The sequence below is a fragment of the Notechis scutatus genome, chromosome 6, assembly GCF_049901735.1.
Source record: "Notechis scutatus isolate UNSWTSFEM ecotype Mainland chromosome 6, rNotScu1.2, whole genome shotgun sequence".
NCBI lineage: Eukaryota > Metazoa > Chordata > Lepidosauria > Squamata > Elapidae > Notechis > Notechis scutatus.
The window spans coordinates 81,089,168-81,108,398 of NC_142014.1; the positions used below are offsets into that span (position 1 = coordinate 81,089,168).

Sequence of the window (19,231 nt, forward strand, 5' to 3'; positions counted from 1 at the left end):
TCCGAAAATATCGGAAGTGACGAAACGGGCCTCGTTTTCGGCCTGCAAAGAGTTGCCGAAGCCTTCCTCGAGCCTTTGGCCTGAGGAAAAAGGCCTCAAACTGGCTGAAAATCAGCTGTGAGGCGCACACATGCGCAGTGAGATACGTTTGCCTGCAGGTCGCATGCCGACACAAATGGCTGCATGCCACAGGTTTGCCCTTACAGATATACAGAATATATCTCAAACCAGAATGGGATACAGGTAGACCTTGGCGTACAACAGTTCCGTTTAGGGACCATTCAAAAGTTACGATGGCACTGAAAAAAGGGACTTAACGGCCGTTATTCACACAACTCTTGCAGCATTTCCCACGATCCTGCGATCAAAATTCAGATGCTCGGCAACGGATTCATATTTATGATGGTGGCGGCATTCCCGGGGGGGGGTCACGGGATTCCCCTTTCGCGATAAGCAAAGTCAATGGAGATACACTTAATGACCATGTGACTAACGACCGCAGTGATACACTTAACAGCCAGAAAAGTCATAAAATGGGGCAAAACCCACTTTGTCTCACTTTAGCAACATAAATTTTGGCCTCTGGTGGCCGTAACTCGAGGACTACCTGTATTGGAAAAAAAATTGGGAAAAATCTGCTATTTTCCCCCTTCCTGTTGTAAGTGTGTTAGTGTGTGTAAACAGTGTGGTTGGCGGGGGGGGAGGACCCCACACTCAGCGCTGCAGCTGTATATCAGAAATTAAAAGTTCCTTCTCTTCCAACCAACTGGCCTTTCTTTGAAGTTCTGGTTTCCGGTCCATTTTTTAAAAAATAAAATTTTGAAATGCTGATGGGGGCATATTCTCTCTAAATATTCTTGTCCATAGCCAGCTCTTCATTCCCAAGAAAGGCCATGTCCTAGTTCATGTGTCTCACATCTTCTTTTAACAATCCCATAATTCCTTTGTGGGGGGGTGTTGGAGTCTGAGCAACTGATTGGAGCTAGCAGAATGTTTTACTGGCCGGATGCCCTTCCTGTCACCAGTGTGGAGTTTTGTTCAGCAGATATATTCTCAGTGTGCCCAGAAATATTCTCATCATCTAATTTATCGACGGGTGGAGTCTGGGCAACTGAATGGAGCAGAGAGTGATTTGGCCGGATGCCCTTCCTGTCACCAGTGTGGGTTTTCTTCAGGAGAAATATTCTCATTGCGCCCAGAAGAAATATCTGCCTCTACCTAGGATTGAACCCACAGCCTAATGATGGTGAGGCAAGAGCTCCACCTCTAGGCCACCGCACCACTCATAGCTGGTGTGTCTCACGCATGAGCAAAATCCCCAATACAGGAAGTCCTTACGACTTACGACCACAACGGAGCCCAAATTTTCCGGTTGCAAAGTGAGAAAATAGTTAAGTGAGTTAGGTTACGACTTTTCTTGCCACATTGGTTAAGTGAATCAGTGCAACGGTTAGTAACCTGGTTGTTAAGTGAATCCAACTTCCCCCTTGACTTTGCTTCTCATAGAGATCGCAGAAGGATCAAGTGACACCGGGGCACTGCAGCTGTCATAAGTACGAGTCAGTTGCCAAGCATCGGAATTTTCATCACGTGACCCTGGAAAAGCTGCAACGGTCATAAGTGCGAGGAATGGTCCTAAGTCCCTTCGTAACGTCGGTCACTAAGCAAGCTTTTGTAAGTCAAGGATCTCTGCAAACCATGAAGTGCAGGTAGTCCTCAACTTACAACAGTTCATTTAGTGACTGTTCAAAATGATATCACTGAAAAAAAGTGACTTATGACTGTTTTTAAAAGTTACGACCATTGCAGCCTCCCCAGGATCATGTATGTCAGGGTCCCCAACCACCGGTCCGGGACTGGTACCGATCCGCGGAACAAGTCCTACCGGGCCGCTGGTTGCTGGCGCCGCCATCTTTTTGATGAAAAGTGCTTCCGGTGAGCTTTTCGGGTAGAAAGCTCACCGGAAGCACTTTTTCATCAAAAAGATGGCGGGTATCAGCGCTTCCGGTGAGCTTTTCCGGTAGAAAGCTCACCGAAGCACTTTTCATCAAAAAAAGATGGCGGCGCCAGCTAATGCCGGTACCGGGCGCGGCATAAAAAAGGTTGGGATCACTGATGTATGTCATCAAAATTCAGACCGTTGTTTACCGACTCACATTTATGACGGTCACAGTATCCTGGGGGGGGGGGTCAAGTGATCCCCTTTTGCGACCTTCTGACAAAGCAAAGTCAACGGGGAAGCTTTGATTCACTTAACAACCGGGTCACTAACTTAATACAACTGCGGTGATTCCCTTAACCAACGAGGCAAGGCAGGGCCGTAAAACGGGGCAAAACTCATGTAAGCATCTTGCTTAGCAACAGAATTTTCAGGTTCCTGTGTCGTAAGTCGAGGACTTACCTGTATTGCTGTGAAGACCAGTTGCCTTTTTTTGGGGGGGGGGACAACAACCCAGTAACCCTGCCTGCATCTGGACTGTGGTTCTGAATGTTCGTTGGAAATAATTCTGTTAAAATATTATCCGTAACCGGCATCAAACCGTAGCTTGACAAATGATGTTGGTTTGGGGTTGGTTTTTTTTAAAAAAATATCCTTGGAAACAGCTAATGGTTGTTAGTTCATAATTTTTCTTTTTTTTGAGAGTGGAAGTGGTGCCTCTGATTTTGGAACCAGTGAGGCTGTGGGAAAAGGGTCGTTTGCATCTCTCTCTTCATTTTAAGGACGGTTCAAAAGTCCCAGCGGCACCAAAGAAAGCAACTGAATGACCTTTTTCACACTTAACGACCATTGCAATTACGGTCACAGGATTCAAACAATCACCCTAACCCAAACCCTTCGTGCAAACCAAACCCTGTTTGGCTGGGCTATGATTGAAATGCAATTCAGGGGGTGGGAATTCGACCGGTTCGGACCGGTTTGAGTGAACTGGGTGTTAAGTTTCCGTCTGGTTCGCGGAACCAGTATTTCAACTGACCGGCTGGCCACACCCACCCCTGCCAGGAGTCTCCTCCACACAGCCCATTTTTTCCATGCAGGTAAGTGCAGGGTCTGCGCGGAGGCTCTGGGAGGGGGAAAAACAGCCCTCGTGGATAAACCGGAAGTTGCAAAACGGGCCGGTTTCCAGTTGGCCTCCAGAGCCCGGGGGAGGCCATTTTCGACCTCCCAGAAGCTCGGGGGAGGCCTCCAGACCCTTAGGAAGGCATAAAATGAGGGTCCGAAGGCCTACCCCGGGCCTCTGGGAGGTCGAAAACGGCCTTCCGCGCCGCGGGCTCTGAAGGCCCACTGGAAGCCAGAAACAGGCCTGTTTCCGGAGTTCCGGTAGGCCAAGTCCACCATGGCCACGTTCATCCAGCAACTGGGTAGCGAACCGGTTGCTGGGATTTTTGAACCCCCGCCCCTGATGCAATGGCCAAATTCCAAAAATGGGTTGATTCATTAACCAGGATACGTGGATTGGGAAGGACACGCTTCCTGTCAGGATTCTGGCAGGGACTCCCATTTAAATCTTGTCTTGAGCCAAACTTCCAAAACTTAAAAATGATTTATTGGAAGTAAACATGTCCGGCACTGCCTGGGTGCAGCCGACTCCGAGACGCATCATTCATTGTCACCCTTGACCCTGGTTTCCCTCCCCCCACCCCCGGATGTATCATAATTCATATCCTCCAATGGGACACATCCATAGCCCAGAGTCATCAATCAGGCTCTCTCTCCGGTTAGAATTTTGCATGGCAGAAACTTCAGTCACCTAGTTACTATCTTTGGAAACATTGATGGAATGCACTTTCGGTTTGCAAGCTGCCGCACTGCTCCCCCCTCCCTTTCTGTTGGCAACTCCAAAAAGACCATAGAAATATTTTATGAGTTGACAGAAAGGTTGTAAGTCCGGGACTACCTTTTAATGCTTTTCCGCTCTATCCAGACATGATATTCTTCCGATTAAAATCGGAATTCCAATTTTTTGGGAATCGACCCCCGGCTTTCCCCCCTTCTTCTCCTCCTTCCCCTCCCCTCGGAGGCCCCCTGAGTCGAGTTGCTACCGCCGGCGCGGCTCCGCACGGCTCCAGTCCCGCGTTGCCTCGGGAAGGGAAAGGCAAAAAGGAAGAGCAAACGGCAGCAGCAGCACCGGAGGCTCAGGCGCAGCAGCTCGGACAGCCGCAGAGGCGCGCGGAGCCCCAGCCGGACACCTGAGTGGAGCCTGGGCGGTGCGAGCGGAGGCCGCTGAGTGGCAGGAAAAGGGAGCTGGGCAGCCACAGGCCAGCTGTCTCTCCGTCTGACGGCCTCGGCCGAATCTCTGCCTCCCAGCGCACTTGGTCCTCCGCCCGCAGGCTTCCCTGGCCCCTTGCCAAGCGGGTTTTCCGCCCCAGCCCGGCAGGGCCCTCGCTGCCTTCCCCTCGCCTGGCCGGCCGGGCTCCTTAGCCAACCCAGCTGCCTCGTGCCGAGAAGCGCACTGCCAGGTGGGGGCCACGCGGCGCAGGGCAACACACCACCGCCCGGCCCTGGCGAGGGAAAGCAGCGGGCGCTCCCGGGCGGGCGGCCTCGGCCCCGCCACCAGGGAAGCGGCTGCCCAGCTCCGGAGCTGATCCACACCTGACCGGCTGGAAAGGAAGGGTGTGTAGCGTTGGTGTTTTGTGTTCGATTTCTTGGCGCTGGCGCGGGGTCTCTTTTGGCTGGCCCCGATTTTTTTTTCCAGAGGGGAATATCATGCCTGATCAAATGATCTAATAAAATGTTAATAGTGCACTTCAGCTTTCTGTTATGTGTGTGTCTCTTGTGTATTAATCAGAGTCCAGGTTTATGGTTACTAGGATAGGCTAGCGCAGAGATCTCCAAACTTGCCAACTTTAAGAGTTGTGGACTTCAACTCCCAGAATTCTCCAGCCAATTATGCTTTGCTGGCTGGAGAATTCTGGGAGTTGAAGTCCACACTGTGCTAGTTACAGGACAGCCCTTGACCGTCCACCCCTGCCTCCATTAGCTGGACACGTAAGACGCTGCCGTAGTCTGCCCCAAAAGCCTTGAAAAGCATTCAAACTCCTGTATTAACGAACCAACACTGGCTGAAGTTTTATTACCTCCAAACATTTTTTACACGTTAAAAAAAAAAATACAGTTAGGAAATTAAATTAACAATGAATAATACCTTAAATATTTTGCTATCAACTTCTGCATTTTGTACTTCTTAACAGTTAGCCTGTTCCCAGTTCAGGAATAGCACCCACACCCTTATAGGAGAAATCTCAAAGCAAAAACACTTCGCACCGAGGCCAACGCAGAATAAATAAACCACCTGCAACTGGTGGCCCTTTAACAATAAAAACCAATTTTTGTGTGTGTGTGTCTTAAGAGAAACCCCGCAAAAGTCTGGTTCTGGGGGGTTTAAAGCAGGCAAAAAAGCAACGACCACGTCAGCACCGGAAGCCTCTTGATCCAAAATAGTGAGTTTGGGGTTGTGGTTACCTTGATAACATGTGCAAAGAAGGCCCTGCCAAATAAAAGTTTCTTCAGGGCGTGGGAAAACCTGTCTATTTTCCATTTTAGCTGCTGAATAAAAAAAAGCAACAGGGCCACTAGAGTATCCAGGAATGGTGTCACTCAACTCTTTTAAGTTCAGTCTCCCTGGGGAAGTTTTCAGAGACGCCCAACACTTTAGGACAGGGGTGTCCAACCTTGGCAACTTTAAGACTTGTGGATTTCAACTCCCAGAATTCCTCAGCCAGCTTTGCTGGCTGAGGAATTCTGGGAGTTGAAGTCCACAAGTCTTAAAGTTGCCAAGGTTGGATTAGGACATTGCAAGTCAGATACTTGACTGGCCCTTAAAAGGCCACCTGTTTCCTGACCTTGTTAGACCACTGGGATAATCTTGTCTGCCTATTCTCCAAGCCACCCTTTTTTTTTTGTCCCAATCTGCTAGCTTCCAACTTTCTTCTCCAGGGTCTTTCATGGGCCATCTTCTTAAACTCCCCCCCCCAAACTCCAGCCTCACTTGCTCCAAAATGCTTCCCAAAACTGGCACTGATCCAACAGACCAGAAATTCTATAGGTTTTATTTTTTCATATTAACGTTTGGGGATTCTGCGCGGTAATAGCTTATCTTTTTTATACTGGAAGCAATTATGATACGGAATCCCCGAACATGAATACGAAAATGAGATACTTAAGAAAAAAAAAAAATTCTTTTTAAAAACTTTGGGATAACCCACAACACACAACAAAATACGCCGTTCGGCTTTCGAACGGAGGCAGAACCATCAGAAATAAGCGCGGACGGGGGCGCCATAGTGATACCACGGACGCAAACCAGCAGATATTGGCTTGCACCATATCTCAGCGCGTTGTGTGTAGAAGGAACGCAATACAAGTAATAGGACACAGGTCAAAAGCAGATCCGGGGAAGTAGTTACCCAGGCCTCTCAACGTCACATTTTTCTCGCTTAGGAAAGCACAAATCGAATTGCAAAATTAGCGAGCAAGGCAGGGGCCTTAAAAGGTGTGAAGTTGGGCGCTGCAACCATCGCCCTTGGGTGGCTCAGCAGTTGCGTTGACCTTGTGACACCCTGCACCCTTCTGTGTTTCCCCAGGGCGCCTGCACTCTGAATCGACCAAGGCTCTCCTGGCCTTGTCAAGCCATCTGCTCACCAACCGGGTTGGGAGAACGATGCTCTTACGCATCAGCTGGACTTTGCAAGAGTGGCGAAAACATCTGGACTGGACAATCCCCCCCACATGACACCCCTGAAGCGCAAACGTGGGTCTAGCCAGGCTTTGCCCAAGATCAGTTATCAAAGGTGGGTCTTTCGCAGGTGAGATTTCCCATTTGACATTTTAACGCCCCCCCACACACACACAATGAGAAGGAGACAGTAATCCAAGCAGCATCCCGAACCGACCAACCTCCTGTCTGGGAGAAAATTTTGCAGGGCAGTTTCCCCCGCCGGGTATGAGAGCCATTCTTTAAAATCTCATCTTTGGGCAAAGGGGGGACCCGATTTAGTGCAATGAGGGTGCACTTTCCCTCCACTGATGGGAGTTGCGCACACAACATTATTTCTTTCTTCCGTCCCAGTAATAAATGGAGGCCAGGCCTTTCGCGTGGCCACTGAGCAACAGCCTAGGATGGGAGGGGGATGTGACTTCCACTTAAGCCAAGATCTAGCCAGGACCGGTCCCAAAGGACAGAGATCCCTGCTGCAGAACCCTCTTGGCAATTTTGCAGAGGGTTCAGGAACCTTCTCTACAACGGACCACGCCTCTTCTGGCTACCTGAGAAGAGGGGGTGGCTAGGCGACTCCTCAGCAGCCAGGATGCTCGATGGAAACTTGCCGACAAGCCTCCACGTGGAATCGTGGCTTACGGAGGAACCCCGATTGAAAAGAACGGTATCCCAGCAGCCCTGAAGCTCCCATGGGCGACCAGGGGGAAACCCCACCCGGCCCGGGATGCCTGCACTGAGTCACACCCGCCAAGCGATGACAACGTGGAAGGAAGACGTCTCCAAGCCTCTGCAGGAAGGCATCGCGCGATGTCTTGGACGCCGGGGCTTGGCGCAGAGGCTGCCCCTCACACACGGGATCCAGACCCGGTGGCAGTGGGGGCCGTGGGGAAGGTTTTCCGCGGGAAACACCACGCCGGGTGCCACGGCGGTAGCTCAAAGCGAGGTTTACTTTGTCAGGACCGCAAGCGCCACGGCAAACCCGAGACAATTCGCTTAGGGTCCTCCTGCCCCCGACGGGACCTCCGCCGAGGGACCCCTGGTGGGGGTCTTCCATCTTGCCCCCGTGGGGCTGCTACTTCTTCTTCTTGCCTTTCTTCTTCAGAGAGCCCGGCCACGGGAAGCCACGGAACTCCAGGCAGGCGGCGGCATTGTGGGCGATGTAGTAGAGGTTCAGCATGGCCGCTGGGCTCAGAATATCCACCTCCACGACGGCCTTCTTGGATTTCTTGCCACCTTTGCCTTTGCCTTTCCCCGAGCCCTTGCCTTTGCTCTTGCCTCCCTGTGGGGCACAAAAACACACAAGCACACAAAAAACCCACCATTTTGTAGGGCAGAACGAAGGGGGCCTGATAACTGAGAGCCAGTTTTCTGCAGGTGTCAAGGAGCTGGCTTAGAAACTAGGAGACGGTGAGTTCTAGTCCTGCCTTAAGCAGGAAAGCTGGCTGGGTGACTTTGGGCCAATCACCAGGAGACGGTGAGTTCTAGTCCCGCCTCAGGAATGAAAGCCATCTGGGTGATTTTGGGCCAATCACCAGCTGGAGTTCTAGTCCCCTCAGGAATGAAAGCTTTGGGTGGCCAATCACCCCTTAGGCATCTGGGTGATTTTGGGCCAATCACCAGGAGATTGAGTTCTAGTCCCGCCTCAGGAATGAAAGCGGTGGCTTTGGGCCAATCACCAGCTGGTTGGGTCCCCAAGATCAAAGCCTTTGGGCCAATCACCAGGAGACAGTTCTAGGCCTCAGTTCTAGTCCCGCCTCAGGAATGAAAGCCATCTGGGTGACTTTGGGCCAATCACCAGGAGACAAGGAGTTCTAGTCCTGCCTTAAGCATCAAAGCCATTTGGGTGACTTTGGGCCAATCACTAGGAGACTGGGAGTTCTAGTCCCGCTTTAGGAATGAAAGCCATCTGGGTGGCTTTGGGCCAATCACCAGGAGACTGTGAGTTCTAGTCCCGCCTTAAGCATCAAAGCCATCTGGGTGATTTTGGGCCAATCACCAGGAGACAGGGAATTCTAGTCCCGCCTTAGGCAGGAAAGCTGGCTGGGTGACTTTGGGCCAATCACCAGGAGACAAGGAGTTCTAGTTCCGCCTTAGGCATGAGAGCCAATGAGAAACTTTCAGCCAATCATCAGGAGACAATGAGTTCTAGTCCTGCCGTAGCTATGGAATTTGGCTGGGTGACTTTGGGCCAATCACCAGGAGACGGTGAATTCTAGTTCTGCCTTAGGCATGAGAGCCAATGGGGGAACTTTGGGCCAATCAGGAGATGATGAGTTCTAGTCCTGCCTTAGAGATGAAAGCTGGTGGGTTTACTTTGGGCCAGTCCCTCTCAACCCAGCCCACCTCACAGGGTTGTTGTGGGTTAAATAGGAAGGAGGAGGAGGACTCTTCTGTATGCTCACTGCCTCAAGTTCTAAAGTAATGAAGGCCGGATCACAATCAAATAAATAAAAGTACATAACCCCTTTTGCGACCTTCCAGCAAGCCAGATTCACTTCACAACTGTGTGACTCACTTAACAACGGCAGTCATTCCCTTAACTGTGGCAAGGAAGGTCGTAAACATGGGACAAAACTCACTTAACGATTGTCTCGCTTAGGCACAGAAATTTCGGGCCTCAGCTGTGGTCGTAAGTTAAGGACTACCTGCAGGCTGGGCTCTCCCTCCCTCTGTGGCCAGAAAAGGGCAAATCTGATCTACCTGTTCCACAGGTGAAGCTCGGGGAGGTATACGTTACCATGGTGTCATCCTTTTATGCAGGTGACCTGAGGAGCATCGTGTCCCCTTTCAAACCAAGATCCCTGGATCGGATTCCAAACTCAGTTTATCTCCCTTATTCTGTTAAGGAAAACAAACACACACAAAAGAAAGCCGGTTAAGGCCCCTTTACACGGTAGAAAATTAAAGTATAGAAAATTAAAGTATTAAATTTCTGATAAAGAGATAAACTGCAGGCTGCACCCGGCACAACATCATTTGTTTTCTGCAGAATAATGGGCCGTCAATCAAATCTTTATTATAAGGCCAGCAGCGTAACAAGGGAAACATGCAAACAATCATTTCAAAAGCTAAATAAAATGCACAAAAAAAAAAACAACAAAAAAAAAAACCACCATTTGAAAAGCCTAAACCAGGGCTCCCCAAAAGCTTGGTCGCTTTAAGACTGGTGGACTTCAACTCCCAGAATTCCTCAGATGGTCTAACTTGGCTGCTTTAAGCCTGGTGGACTCCAACTCCCAGAATTCCTCAGATGGTCTAACTTGGTCGCTTTAAGACTGGTGGACTTCAACTCCCAGAATTCCCCAGCCGGCCTAACTTGGCTGCTTTAAGACTGGTGGACTTCAACTCCCAGAATTCCTCAGATGATCTAACTTGGTCACTTTTAAGACTGGTGGACTTCAACTCCCAGAATTCCCCAGCCGGCCTAACTTGGCTGCTTTAAGACTGGTGGACTTCAACTCCCAGAATTCCTCAGATGGCCTAACTTGGTCGCTTTAAGACTGGTGGACTTCAACTCCCAGAATTCCTCAGATGGCCTAACTTGGCTGCTTTAAGACTGGTGGACTTCAACTCCCAGAATTCCCCAGCCGGCCTAACTTGGCTGCTTTAAGACTGGTGGACTTCAACTCCCAGAATTCCTCAGATGGCCTAACTTGGCTGCTTTAAGACTGGTGGACTTCAACTCCCAGAATTCCCCAGCCGGCCTAACTTGGCTGCTTTAAGACTGGTGGACTTCAACTCCCAGAATTCCCCAGCCGGCCTAACTTGGCTGCTTTAAGACTGGTGGACTTCAACTCCCAGAATTCCTCAGATGGCCTAACTTGGTCGCTTTAAGACTGGTGGACTTCAACTCCCAGAATTCTCCAGCCGGCCTAACTTGGCTGCTTTAAGACTGGTGGACTTCAACTCCCAGAATTCCCCAGCCGGCCTAACTTGGTCGCTTTTAAGACTGGGGGACTTCAACTCCCAGAATTCCTCAGATGGTCTAACTTGGTCGCTTTAAGACTGGTGGACTTCAACTCCCAGAATTCCTCAGATGATCTAACTTGGTCACTTTTAAGACTGGTGGACTTCAACTCCCAGAATTCCTCAGATGGTCTAACTTGGTCACTTTAAGACTGGTGGACTTCAACTCCCACTGGGAATTCTGGGAGTTGAAGTCCACAAGTCTTCAAACAGCCAAGTTTGGGGACCCCTGGACTAAATTGTACAGATAGGGGTAATCCTCCACTTAACGACCGCAATTGAGCCTCAACATTTCCATCGCTAAGTGAAACAGTTGAAGTTTGTCTCATTTTACAACCTCGCTGGCCACTATCGTTAAGCAGAGCTCTGCGATTACTCAGTAAGCAACATGGTCATTAAGTGACTCTGGCTTTCCCCCGTTGCCAGGTTGCCAAAGGGGGAATCACGTGACCCCAGGGACGCTGCAATGGTCATGTGTGCGAAAAACACTCCTAGCTCAGTATTTTCAGTGCTGTTGTAACTTTGGTCACTAAACAGACTGTTTAGTGGAGGAAGTAGTAATAATTACTGTTCAATTGGAACAGGAGTTTTGTCCCTTGGTTGCATTTTACCGTGTTGTTTCTAATTTAAACTCCCCCCCCCTCCAAAGTTTAAAGAGGAGGCCCAGTTGGACTTACTGCTTAAGGCAGAAAAACTGGGAGATGGTGAGTTCAAGTCTCGCCTTAGGCATGAAAGTCAACTGGGTGGCCAGTCACTCTTTTTCAGCCAAACCTACCTCACAGGGTTGTTGTGGAGGGGGAAGGAGTAGTTAAAGGCAGAGGGAGGGAGGGAGGAATGCACCAAAAGAAGGAAGGAAGGAAAGAAGAGAGGAAAGGACAGAGGGGAGGGAGGGAGGAAAGGAAGGAAAGAAAATTGGAAAGGAAGGGAGAAAAAGAAAGGAAATAGGGAGTGAAGAAAGGAAACAAGGGGGGAAAGGACAAAAAGGGAGGAAAGGAAGGAAATAGGGAGTGAAGGAAGGAAATGAGGAAAGAAAGGAAGGAAAAGGAAGGAGGGAAAGGAAGAGAGGAAATAGGAAGCAAAGGAAGGAAACGAGGGAAGGAAGGAAAGAAGGAAGGAGGTAGTGAGTGAACGAAGGAAACGAGGGAAAGGGAGAAGGAAGGAAACGAAAGGAAGGAAATAGGGAGTGAAGAAAGCAAACAAGAAGGAAAGAAATAGGGAAGGGAGAAAGGAAAGAAAAGGGGAAGGAACGAAATGAGAAACTGAAGGAAGGATAATTGGAAAGGAGGGGAGGAAAAGATGAAAGGAAGGAAAAAATAGGGAAGGAAGGAAGGAAAAATGAGGGAAAGAAGGAAAAATGGACGAAATGAGGGTAGGAAGGAAAAGGAACGAAGGAAATGAGGAAAGGAAGGAAGGAAATAGGGAGTGAAGGAAGGAAAGAAAAGGCGAAGGAAGGAAACGAGGAACGGAAGGAAGGATAATTGGAAAGGAGGGAGGAAAAGATGAAAGGAAGGAAGGAAATAAGGAGTGAAGGAAGGAAATGAGGGAAAGAAGGAAAAGAAGGAATGAAACAAGGAAGGAAGGGACGAGGGAGTGAAGGAAATGAGGGAAAAGGAAAAGGAAGGAAACGAAAGGAAGGAAATAGGGAGTGAAGGAAGGAAACGAGGGAAAGAAGGAAAAGAGAAACAAAAGAGGAAAGGAAGGAAACAGGGAAGGAAGGAAAAGCGGGAGGGAAGGGAGAACCCCCCGAAATCAAATTCTCTGCGTTCAGACAACACGTCAAACCCAGCGCCTGAATTCAGCCAGGCCAAACACCCCGGCTGAGCCGCGTTTGGTGGGAGGAGCACCGGGGCGACTGGCCTCTCTCCCCTGGTCCCCTCCCGCTCGGCCCCCTAACCTGCTCGGGGCGACCGCCAACCCGCAGCCCGCCCGTCCCCACGTGCTGCGCGGGACACGCGTCTCGCCCGCCGCCTCCCAAAGCGCCGCAACCGCCGCAACGACCGCCCTCCGTGGGCGGGGTTTCTGTTTGTCCCGCGGCTGCTCCGGTTGCCATGGGGAAGGGGAGGGACCGACTGCCGGTAGCTAGGCAACGGGCCTCCCTAATCGGGAGGGAGGGGGAAAAAGAAAAAAGGCAAGGCCTGCGCCTGCGTCGTCAACATAATTGTGGGACGATTTCTTGGCGGTCTTTTTTTAAAAACCAAATGGGCCCAATCTTAGTCACGTGAAGATTTGTGGACTTCAGCTCCCAGAATTCCTCTTCCAGTCATGGTAGCTGGGGAATTCTGGGAGTTGAAGTCCCAAAGTTTTAAAGCTGTCACATTTGAAGACTTTTGGTTTATATCAAGGTTTACATACCACCATCCAGAACATTCCTACCAACACTGACAGGGCAAGTTGTGTGTGCACACACCCACACATATACACACAAGCACACACGCTCTTGTGTATAAAACAGAGCAAACCCTACCTCCCTGTAGCACTGATGATGTTAGCTAGTTTGGTAATGAAACGTCCTGCAAGAAAACAACCAAGCTCAGAGAGCACCCAGGACCCCACAGTTCAACCCTCAGCTACAAACACAATTACGACCACAATTGAGCCCGAAATTTCTGTTGTGAAGTGAATTTTACCCCATTTTACGACCTTTCTCACCACAGCTCTGAGGTGAATGACTGCCGTTGTTAAGCCAGTAACACAGTGGTGAAGTGAATCAGGCATCCCCGTTGACCTTGCTTGTCAGAAGGTCGCAAAAGGAGATCACGTAACCCAGGGACACAGTGACCGTCATAAATATGAGTCAGTTGCCAAGCGGTGGAATTTTGGTCTCATGACCCTGGAGATGCTGGAATGATCATAAGTGTGAAAAACAGTCATAAATCACTTTTTTCAGTGATCACTTGAGACTTTCAAGAAGAGATTGGACTCCCATTTGTCAGAAATGGTGTAGGGTCTCCTGCTTGGGTGGGTGGGGGGTTGGACTAGATGACCTACAAGGTCCCTTCCAACTCTGATTATCTGTGGTGTAACTTTGAACAGCCACTAAATGAACTTGTAAGTAGAGGATTACCTGTATTCTCATTTTCCTTCCTTTCTGTGTGATATTCCAGAAACTCACATGCTGGCTTATGATGGGGCAGTCAGAACTGGACATATTGCATGCATAGAGATGGAGGCTAAATCTTTTCTTAGCCTTTTCTTCTGAATTTTTTTTTTATAAATTCCTAGTACTCCTCAGGAGTAATTTAAAAATAACATTTTTTTAAAAATGCAGCTTGTTATACACATGATCCTATCTCCTAAACATAATAATTTTCTTGAAGGTTAATGGCTTTTTAAAGATAATGTGGTCCTTATTTCATTAAAAACCACATTTACGCAGGCTGGGCAAAGGAAGGAGGTTTGGATGATCCGATAATCCGAATTTCAACATGGTTTAGCTGCCTTATGCTGAGAGAGTTGCCATCTGGCACATTAATTTTATAGCTTTTTAAAAACCTATGTTAAGGCGGAAGGGAAAATAAGAATTTGAGAAGGGAAGGAAGAGAGGGAAGGAGGGAAAGAAGGAAGGAAGAGAGGGAGAGAAGGAAGGAAGGAAGGAAGGAAGGAAGGAAAAATGAATTTCTTCATTTATTTTTTACTAAAAAATGCACTTCTGCTGCAGTAGTAGTTACTCTTGAGGTTAATGCTTTACAGTATAATACATCCCTGTTTTAGATCCATTTAATTTCACAGTACATTAAATCAACATTTCAAACTTGTCCAGAAAGCTTTTCCTGTAGTTTAAAGTGCTCTCCCATTTTTACAGTGAAAATACTGGTTCTCTAGGTGTGCATAGCAAATATTTAAATATCATTAAATAATCTAAAGAAGAAAACTGTTTTAAGAATTAAATTTTTATTCTGACTTACACCTCGTGCTTAGGATAATACACACACGCTTCCTTAAAAAATAATTTGTGAATGCAATTAGGCAATCAACATTTTCACTCTGCAGGAATAACAGAGAACCGGGGAATTTGAACGCGTTCCCATTAAGCCACTATCAACACAATTATTGCGCGGTGTCACACATTTCGCATGCCGCTACAATTTTTAAAATCACATATTTTTCATTTCCAAACAAGGTAATTCCTTAAATGTTTGTTCTGGACTAGGATTGCAAACAAAATGATGTGTGATTTTTTTTTGTTTTTTTTGGACTTTATGCAAACACTTTCACAGAATGAATAAAGTGCCACGTCAAGTCATTTTGGTGAACTGGGAAATTTTAAGGCCACATATTTACCCGGTTGCCAAATATACTCATCACTGCATTTGCCCGCTTCTTTAAATAGGATGCTGCATATATGATGGTCTTTCTTTCTTTTTTGTGCGCCTGGAAAATGCAGTCTGGAAAATACGTCCAGCTTTTGGACAAAACGCACTTTCTGATGAGCCAGAGTGAAAAAAAAACAACCCTAAAATCCTCTTAGTTGTATTTCAGAGAGAAATCTGTGCCATATTACTAACGCTGCCGATAAAAGTCTCACACACATATAACTACACGTAGCCATACAATCAAGCATGTCAGAATACAAGCGTGTTTAACTCTCGTTCTTGTGCTCATAAACCAAGCTTTGCTTAGTGCAATACCCTTCTGCTCCTTCTTGCTACCCGTGTTCATGGCAGAAAAACACACATACACACACACAGACACAAAGCATAAAGCTGTTCATGGGAAACCCGTGTTATTGCCGCTGGGAAAAGAGGTTTTAGGACATGCAAAATATCCTTGATGCGTGAACAAGCAAGCAAGCAACATGCTTCAAATATTGTCAATAAAAGAGAGAACATCTGTATGGAGGGATCTGAATGCATTCCTGATTAAGCCACTATCAACACAATGATCGTGTGGTGCCCTATAGTAAATATTTTGCATGCCGCTACAATTTTCGAAGCCGTGGGCGCTTTCATTTCCAAACCAGGTAAGAGCAGTTCCTGAACGCCTGATGCATTTTTCATTCAAAAAATTGCAGCAAACCTTCTGCAAACATCAGTTTAAAATAAACACTGCATTGCAACACTTGGGAAAAATTCTTTAAAATATATGCACCATGAATAAAATAGGGAAGAAAATTGCACAGTGCTTTTACGTATTTTTGGTATATAATTTGCGTCTGTCCAATATATTTTTACCTATCGGACACAGGCAAATGCCCCCTAATTCATCCTTACATCCTGAAAAATTATTCTACAAATACCGCTTGCTAGTTAGAGATTATCCTCATAGGTTGGTTATGAAATATAATTAGATGATATTTTGCTGATGTTTGATGGAATCAGCAATAGATTGTCTGTAGTGAGAGAAATGATTTAGGATGTCACCTGGCTTACAGGTATCTGTTTGCCCAGGTATCTATTCACAGAAAATATTGATAATAGCAACCAAAATCTTGGAGATATATGATGTACAGCAGGGGTGTCCAATCTTGGCCCCTTTAAAACTCGTGGACTTCAAATCTCAGCATTCCCCTCCCAAGATTCTCCAGCTGATTTGGGAATTCTGGAAATTAAAGTCCACAGATCTTAAAGTGGCCAAAGGTGCACACTGCTGATGTACAGAATCCCCTTCATTCAAAGCCACCATTACAGGATCTTTAAATATAGATCATGTCACCTGGATCAGGGAAAACCATGGGGAATAATAACAATCATAAAATTTATCTTTGCTTACAGGCCCGTAACGTTGAGGGGAAAGGAGAAAACGCTTGGAAAAGTCAGAATTCCTTTTTTTACAACCTCTAGCAGTTAATTCCCTGAAGAAAGACATCCACAGACCCCAAACCTCCCCCTTCCTCTCTCCCCGCCCCCCAAATGTAGCACTTTTCGGCTGAAGGCCGAGTTCGAATCCCGTTCCCCATCACTGATAGCACAGCAGTTCTTCCCAGTGAATGGGCTGGGAAAATACTTCTCTCTCAAGCCAGAGTTCGTACGAGTAGCAGAAATCTTCGGGCAGTTCTAATTGTTGCCCCAGCACGCTCTGAAGGCAGTTGTCGACCGGAGAAAATTCAGCGTCCCGGATCTTGTCGTATCTCCGGCTATTAAAGGACTCGATGTGGGCTCGTAAACTGCATTCTTCGGCTTGGAAGTCCCAAGGGCGAGCGTCGATATCTAGGTGCCGAAAACACACAGGGGAAAGTGAGGCAGGATTATGTGGATTAAACAGTGACCACAGGGCCTGAAACCCTGGGCGTCACAGAAGCTGAAGGATAGCAGGTTGGGCCTAGTGGTTAAGGTGCCAGGCTGAAAAGCAGGAGACAGTGAGTTCTAGTACAGGCATTAAAGCCAGCTGGGAGACTTTGGGCCAATCACCAGGAGATGGTGAAATGTAGTTTTTCTTTAGGTATTAAAGCCAGCTGGGTGACTTTCAGCCAAACACCAGGAGATGGTGAGTTCTAGTTTTTCCTTAGGTATTAAAGCCAATTGGGTGTCTTTGAGTCAATCACCAGGAGAAGGTGAGTTCTAGTTTTCCCTTAGGTATTAAAGCTGGCTGGGTGACTTTGGGCCAATCACCAGGAGAAGGTGAGTTCTAGTTTTTCTTTAGGTATTAAAGCTGGCTGGGTGACTTTGGGCCAATCACCAGGAGAAGGTGAGTTCTAGTTTTCCCTTAGGTATTAAAGCCAGCTGGGTGACTTTGGGCCAATCACCAGGAGAAGGTGAGTTCTAGTTCTAGTTTTCCTTATTTCCACCTACAGACTCTCCAAAACCAAATGTTTAGAAAGTACACCGTTCCAAATTTCAGAGTACTACAGGTAGTCCTCAAGTTATGACCATCTACTACAGGTAGTCCTCAAGGAGACCATCTACCGTTCCAAACAAATGGTTGTCGAGTCTCTTCTTAAAAACCTCCACTGTTGAAGCATCCACAACTTCTGGAGGGAAGTTGTTCCACTGGTTAATCGTTCTCACGGTCAGGAAATTTCCTCCTCATATCCATGTTGCTTCTCTCCTGGCTTCAGTTTCCATCCGTTGTTTCTTGTCTTGTCCCCTCTGGTGCTTTGGGAAATAAATTGACCCCCTCTTCTTTGGGGCAGCCCCTCAAACACTGGAAGATTGCTAACATGCCCCCCCCAACCTAGTCCTCATTTAAACTGGACCTTCCCAATTCCTGCAGCTGTTCTTCGTATGCTCAAGTTAACCGCAGTGGAGCTTCAGTCAAGATTTACCCTTTGAGGGGTGTGATGACCCCAAGGGGCGTGGCACAAAGGCAACACAGTCACATAAGTCAGAAAAGTCCCTTTAATACCTCCAACTTTGCCCCCAATGTCCAGTTACCTTCAACTGGAGAAAAAACTCTTCCAAGAACAGCCTTTAAGTGGAGGAAATTCAGTCCGAAAGCAAAGTACATATAAACTGTAACTAAAAATCCACACAAACCACGCTGCAGCAATTAGCTGGACAGCGCAGAAGAATTTTAGACTTGAAAGGCCAGCAAAACACACACACAGTTGGGAAGACGCCAGGTACCCAGATAAGCCTCGATAATACCAGATAATTCACAATTTGCTCCCAACAACTTGCTGCGTGCAACCTCTCTTTTTAAACAGGGTTCCCAGCTGCAGCTAATGAAGGGAATCAGGGCCCTTTCCTCCCCCGTAAGCCAGGCAACCCACGTTGCTCCCTTCTCCGTTCCTCCCTGCGTGCCCTAGGATGAAGACGGGGGTGAACTCCCTCTGCCTTGCTCTACCTCTCCCCTGCTTTGCCCAGTCGGACTTTGCCCTTCCCCATTTTTTTCCACCACCACCAACAGAGCCACACTCCCACTCCCTGTCAGCTGCTCAGCCTCCCCCTCAGAATCCGATTCCCACAGGGGCATGAGAAGGACTCTGGGGGGGGCACTTGTGTGTAACACTCACCGTTGCCGTAAGCCCAGTCGTCATTCATGCGGTGACGGACCTTTTGATAGATGGCCGACATGGTTTTCATGTTGCTCTTCCTCCACTGGCGTCCGAGGTACTTGGTCTGGATCTTCAGCAGCTTCAGAACATAGAGCTGCATCATGGCTTGTTTGACCTTCAGGGCCCGTTTCAGGATCGGAGCGGACTTGAAGACCACTAGCATCTGTCCAGAGGACCAGAAGGGAAGAAATAAGACCGAGCTTGTTTCAATGAAAAAGAACATTTGTAGCTCGGGGGCTTTGATTGGAGGGGTCCATGGTGCTCTCTGAGCCAGGTAGTTTCCTTGTAGACGTTTCACGACCCAACTAGGGAACATCATCAGTGCTAGAAGGGAGTTGGGTTTGCAGGGAGGAGGAGGAGGAGGAGGAAGGAGGACTGTGGGGTCCTTGGTGCTCTCTGAGCTTGGTGGTTTCCTTGTGGATGTTTCATGACCCAACTAGGGAACATCAACAGTGCTAGGAGGGAGGGGCAGTTTGTGGAAGGGAGGGAGGAAGGAAGGAGAGGGAGGGAAGGAAAAAGAGGGAGGAAGAGGAGGAGGAGAAAAGGAGAAGGAGGCAGAGGAGCAGAAGGAGGACATTGGGGTCCCTGGTGCTATCTGAGCTGGGTGGTTTCCTTG

The 19,231-nt window shown here is 48.1% G+C and overlaps 2 protein-coding genes across 2 annotated transcripts in view; both read right to left on the reverse strand.

Moving 5' to 3' along the window:
- Positions 1-6,472: 6,472 nt before the first annotated feature.
- Positions 6,473-12,714, reverse strand: SMKR1 (small lysine rich protein 1). The gene is made up of 3 exons (XM_087968950.1): positions 12,577-12,714; positions 9,454-9,554; positions 6,473-7,995 (listed from the first exon to the last, which is right to left on the reverse strand). Exons 2-3 carry the CDS (start codon positions 9,454-9,456, stop codon positions 7,789-7,791), a joined length of 210 nt encoding a protein of 69 aa, XP_087825076.1. The 5' UTR covers positions 9,457-9,554; positions 12,577-12,714; the 3' UTR covers positions 6,473-7,788.
- A 1,842-nt stretch (positions 12,715-14,556) lies between these two features.
- The window catches only part of STRIP2 (striatin interacting protein 2), a 38,473-nt gene continuing 33,798 nt past the window's right edge, over positions 14,557-19,231 (reverse strand). The window contains exons 20-21 of the mRNA XM_087968951.1: positions 18,574-18,778; positions 14,557-16,828 (exon numbers count right to left, since the gene is read on the reverse strand). Of these exons, the coding sequence (XP_087825077.1) occupies positions 16,578-16,828; positions 18,574-18,778 (456 nt within the window). The 3' untranslated portion in view covers positions 14,557-16,577. The remainder of the gene's footprint in view (positions 16,829-18,573; positions 18,779-19,231) is intronic.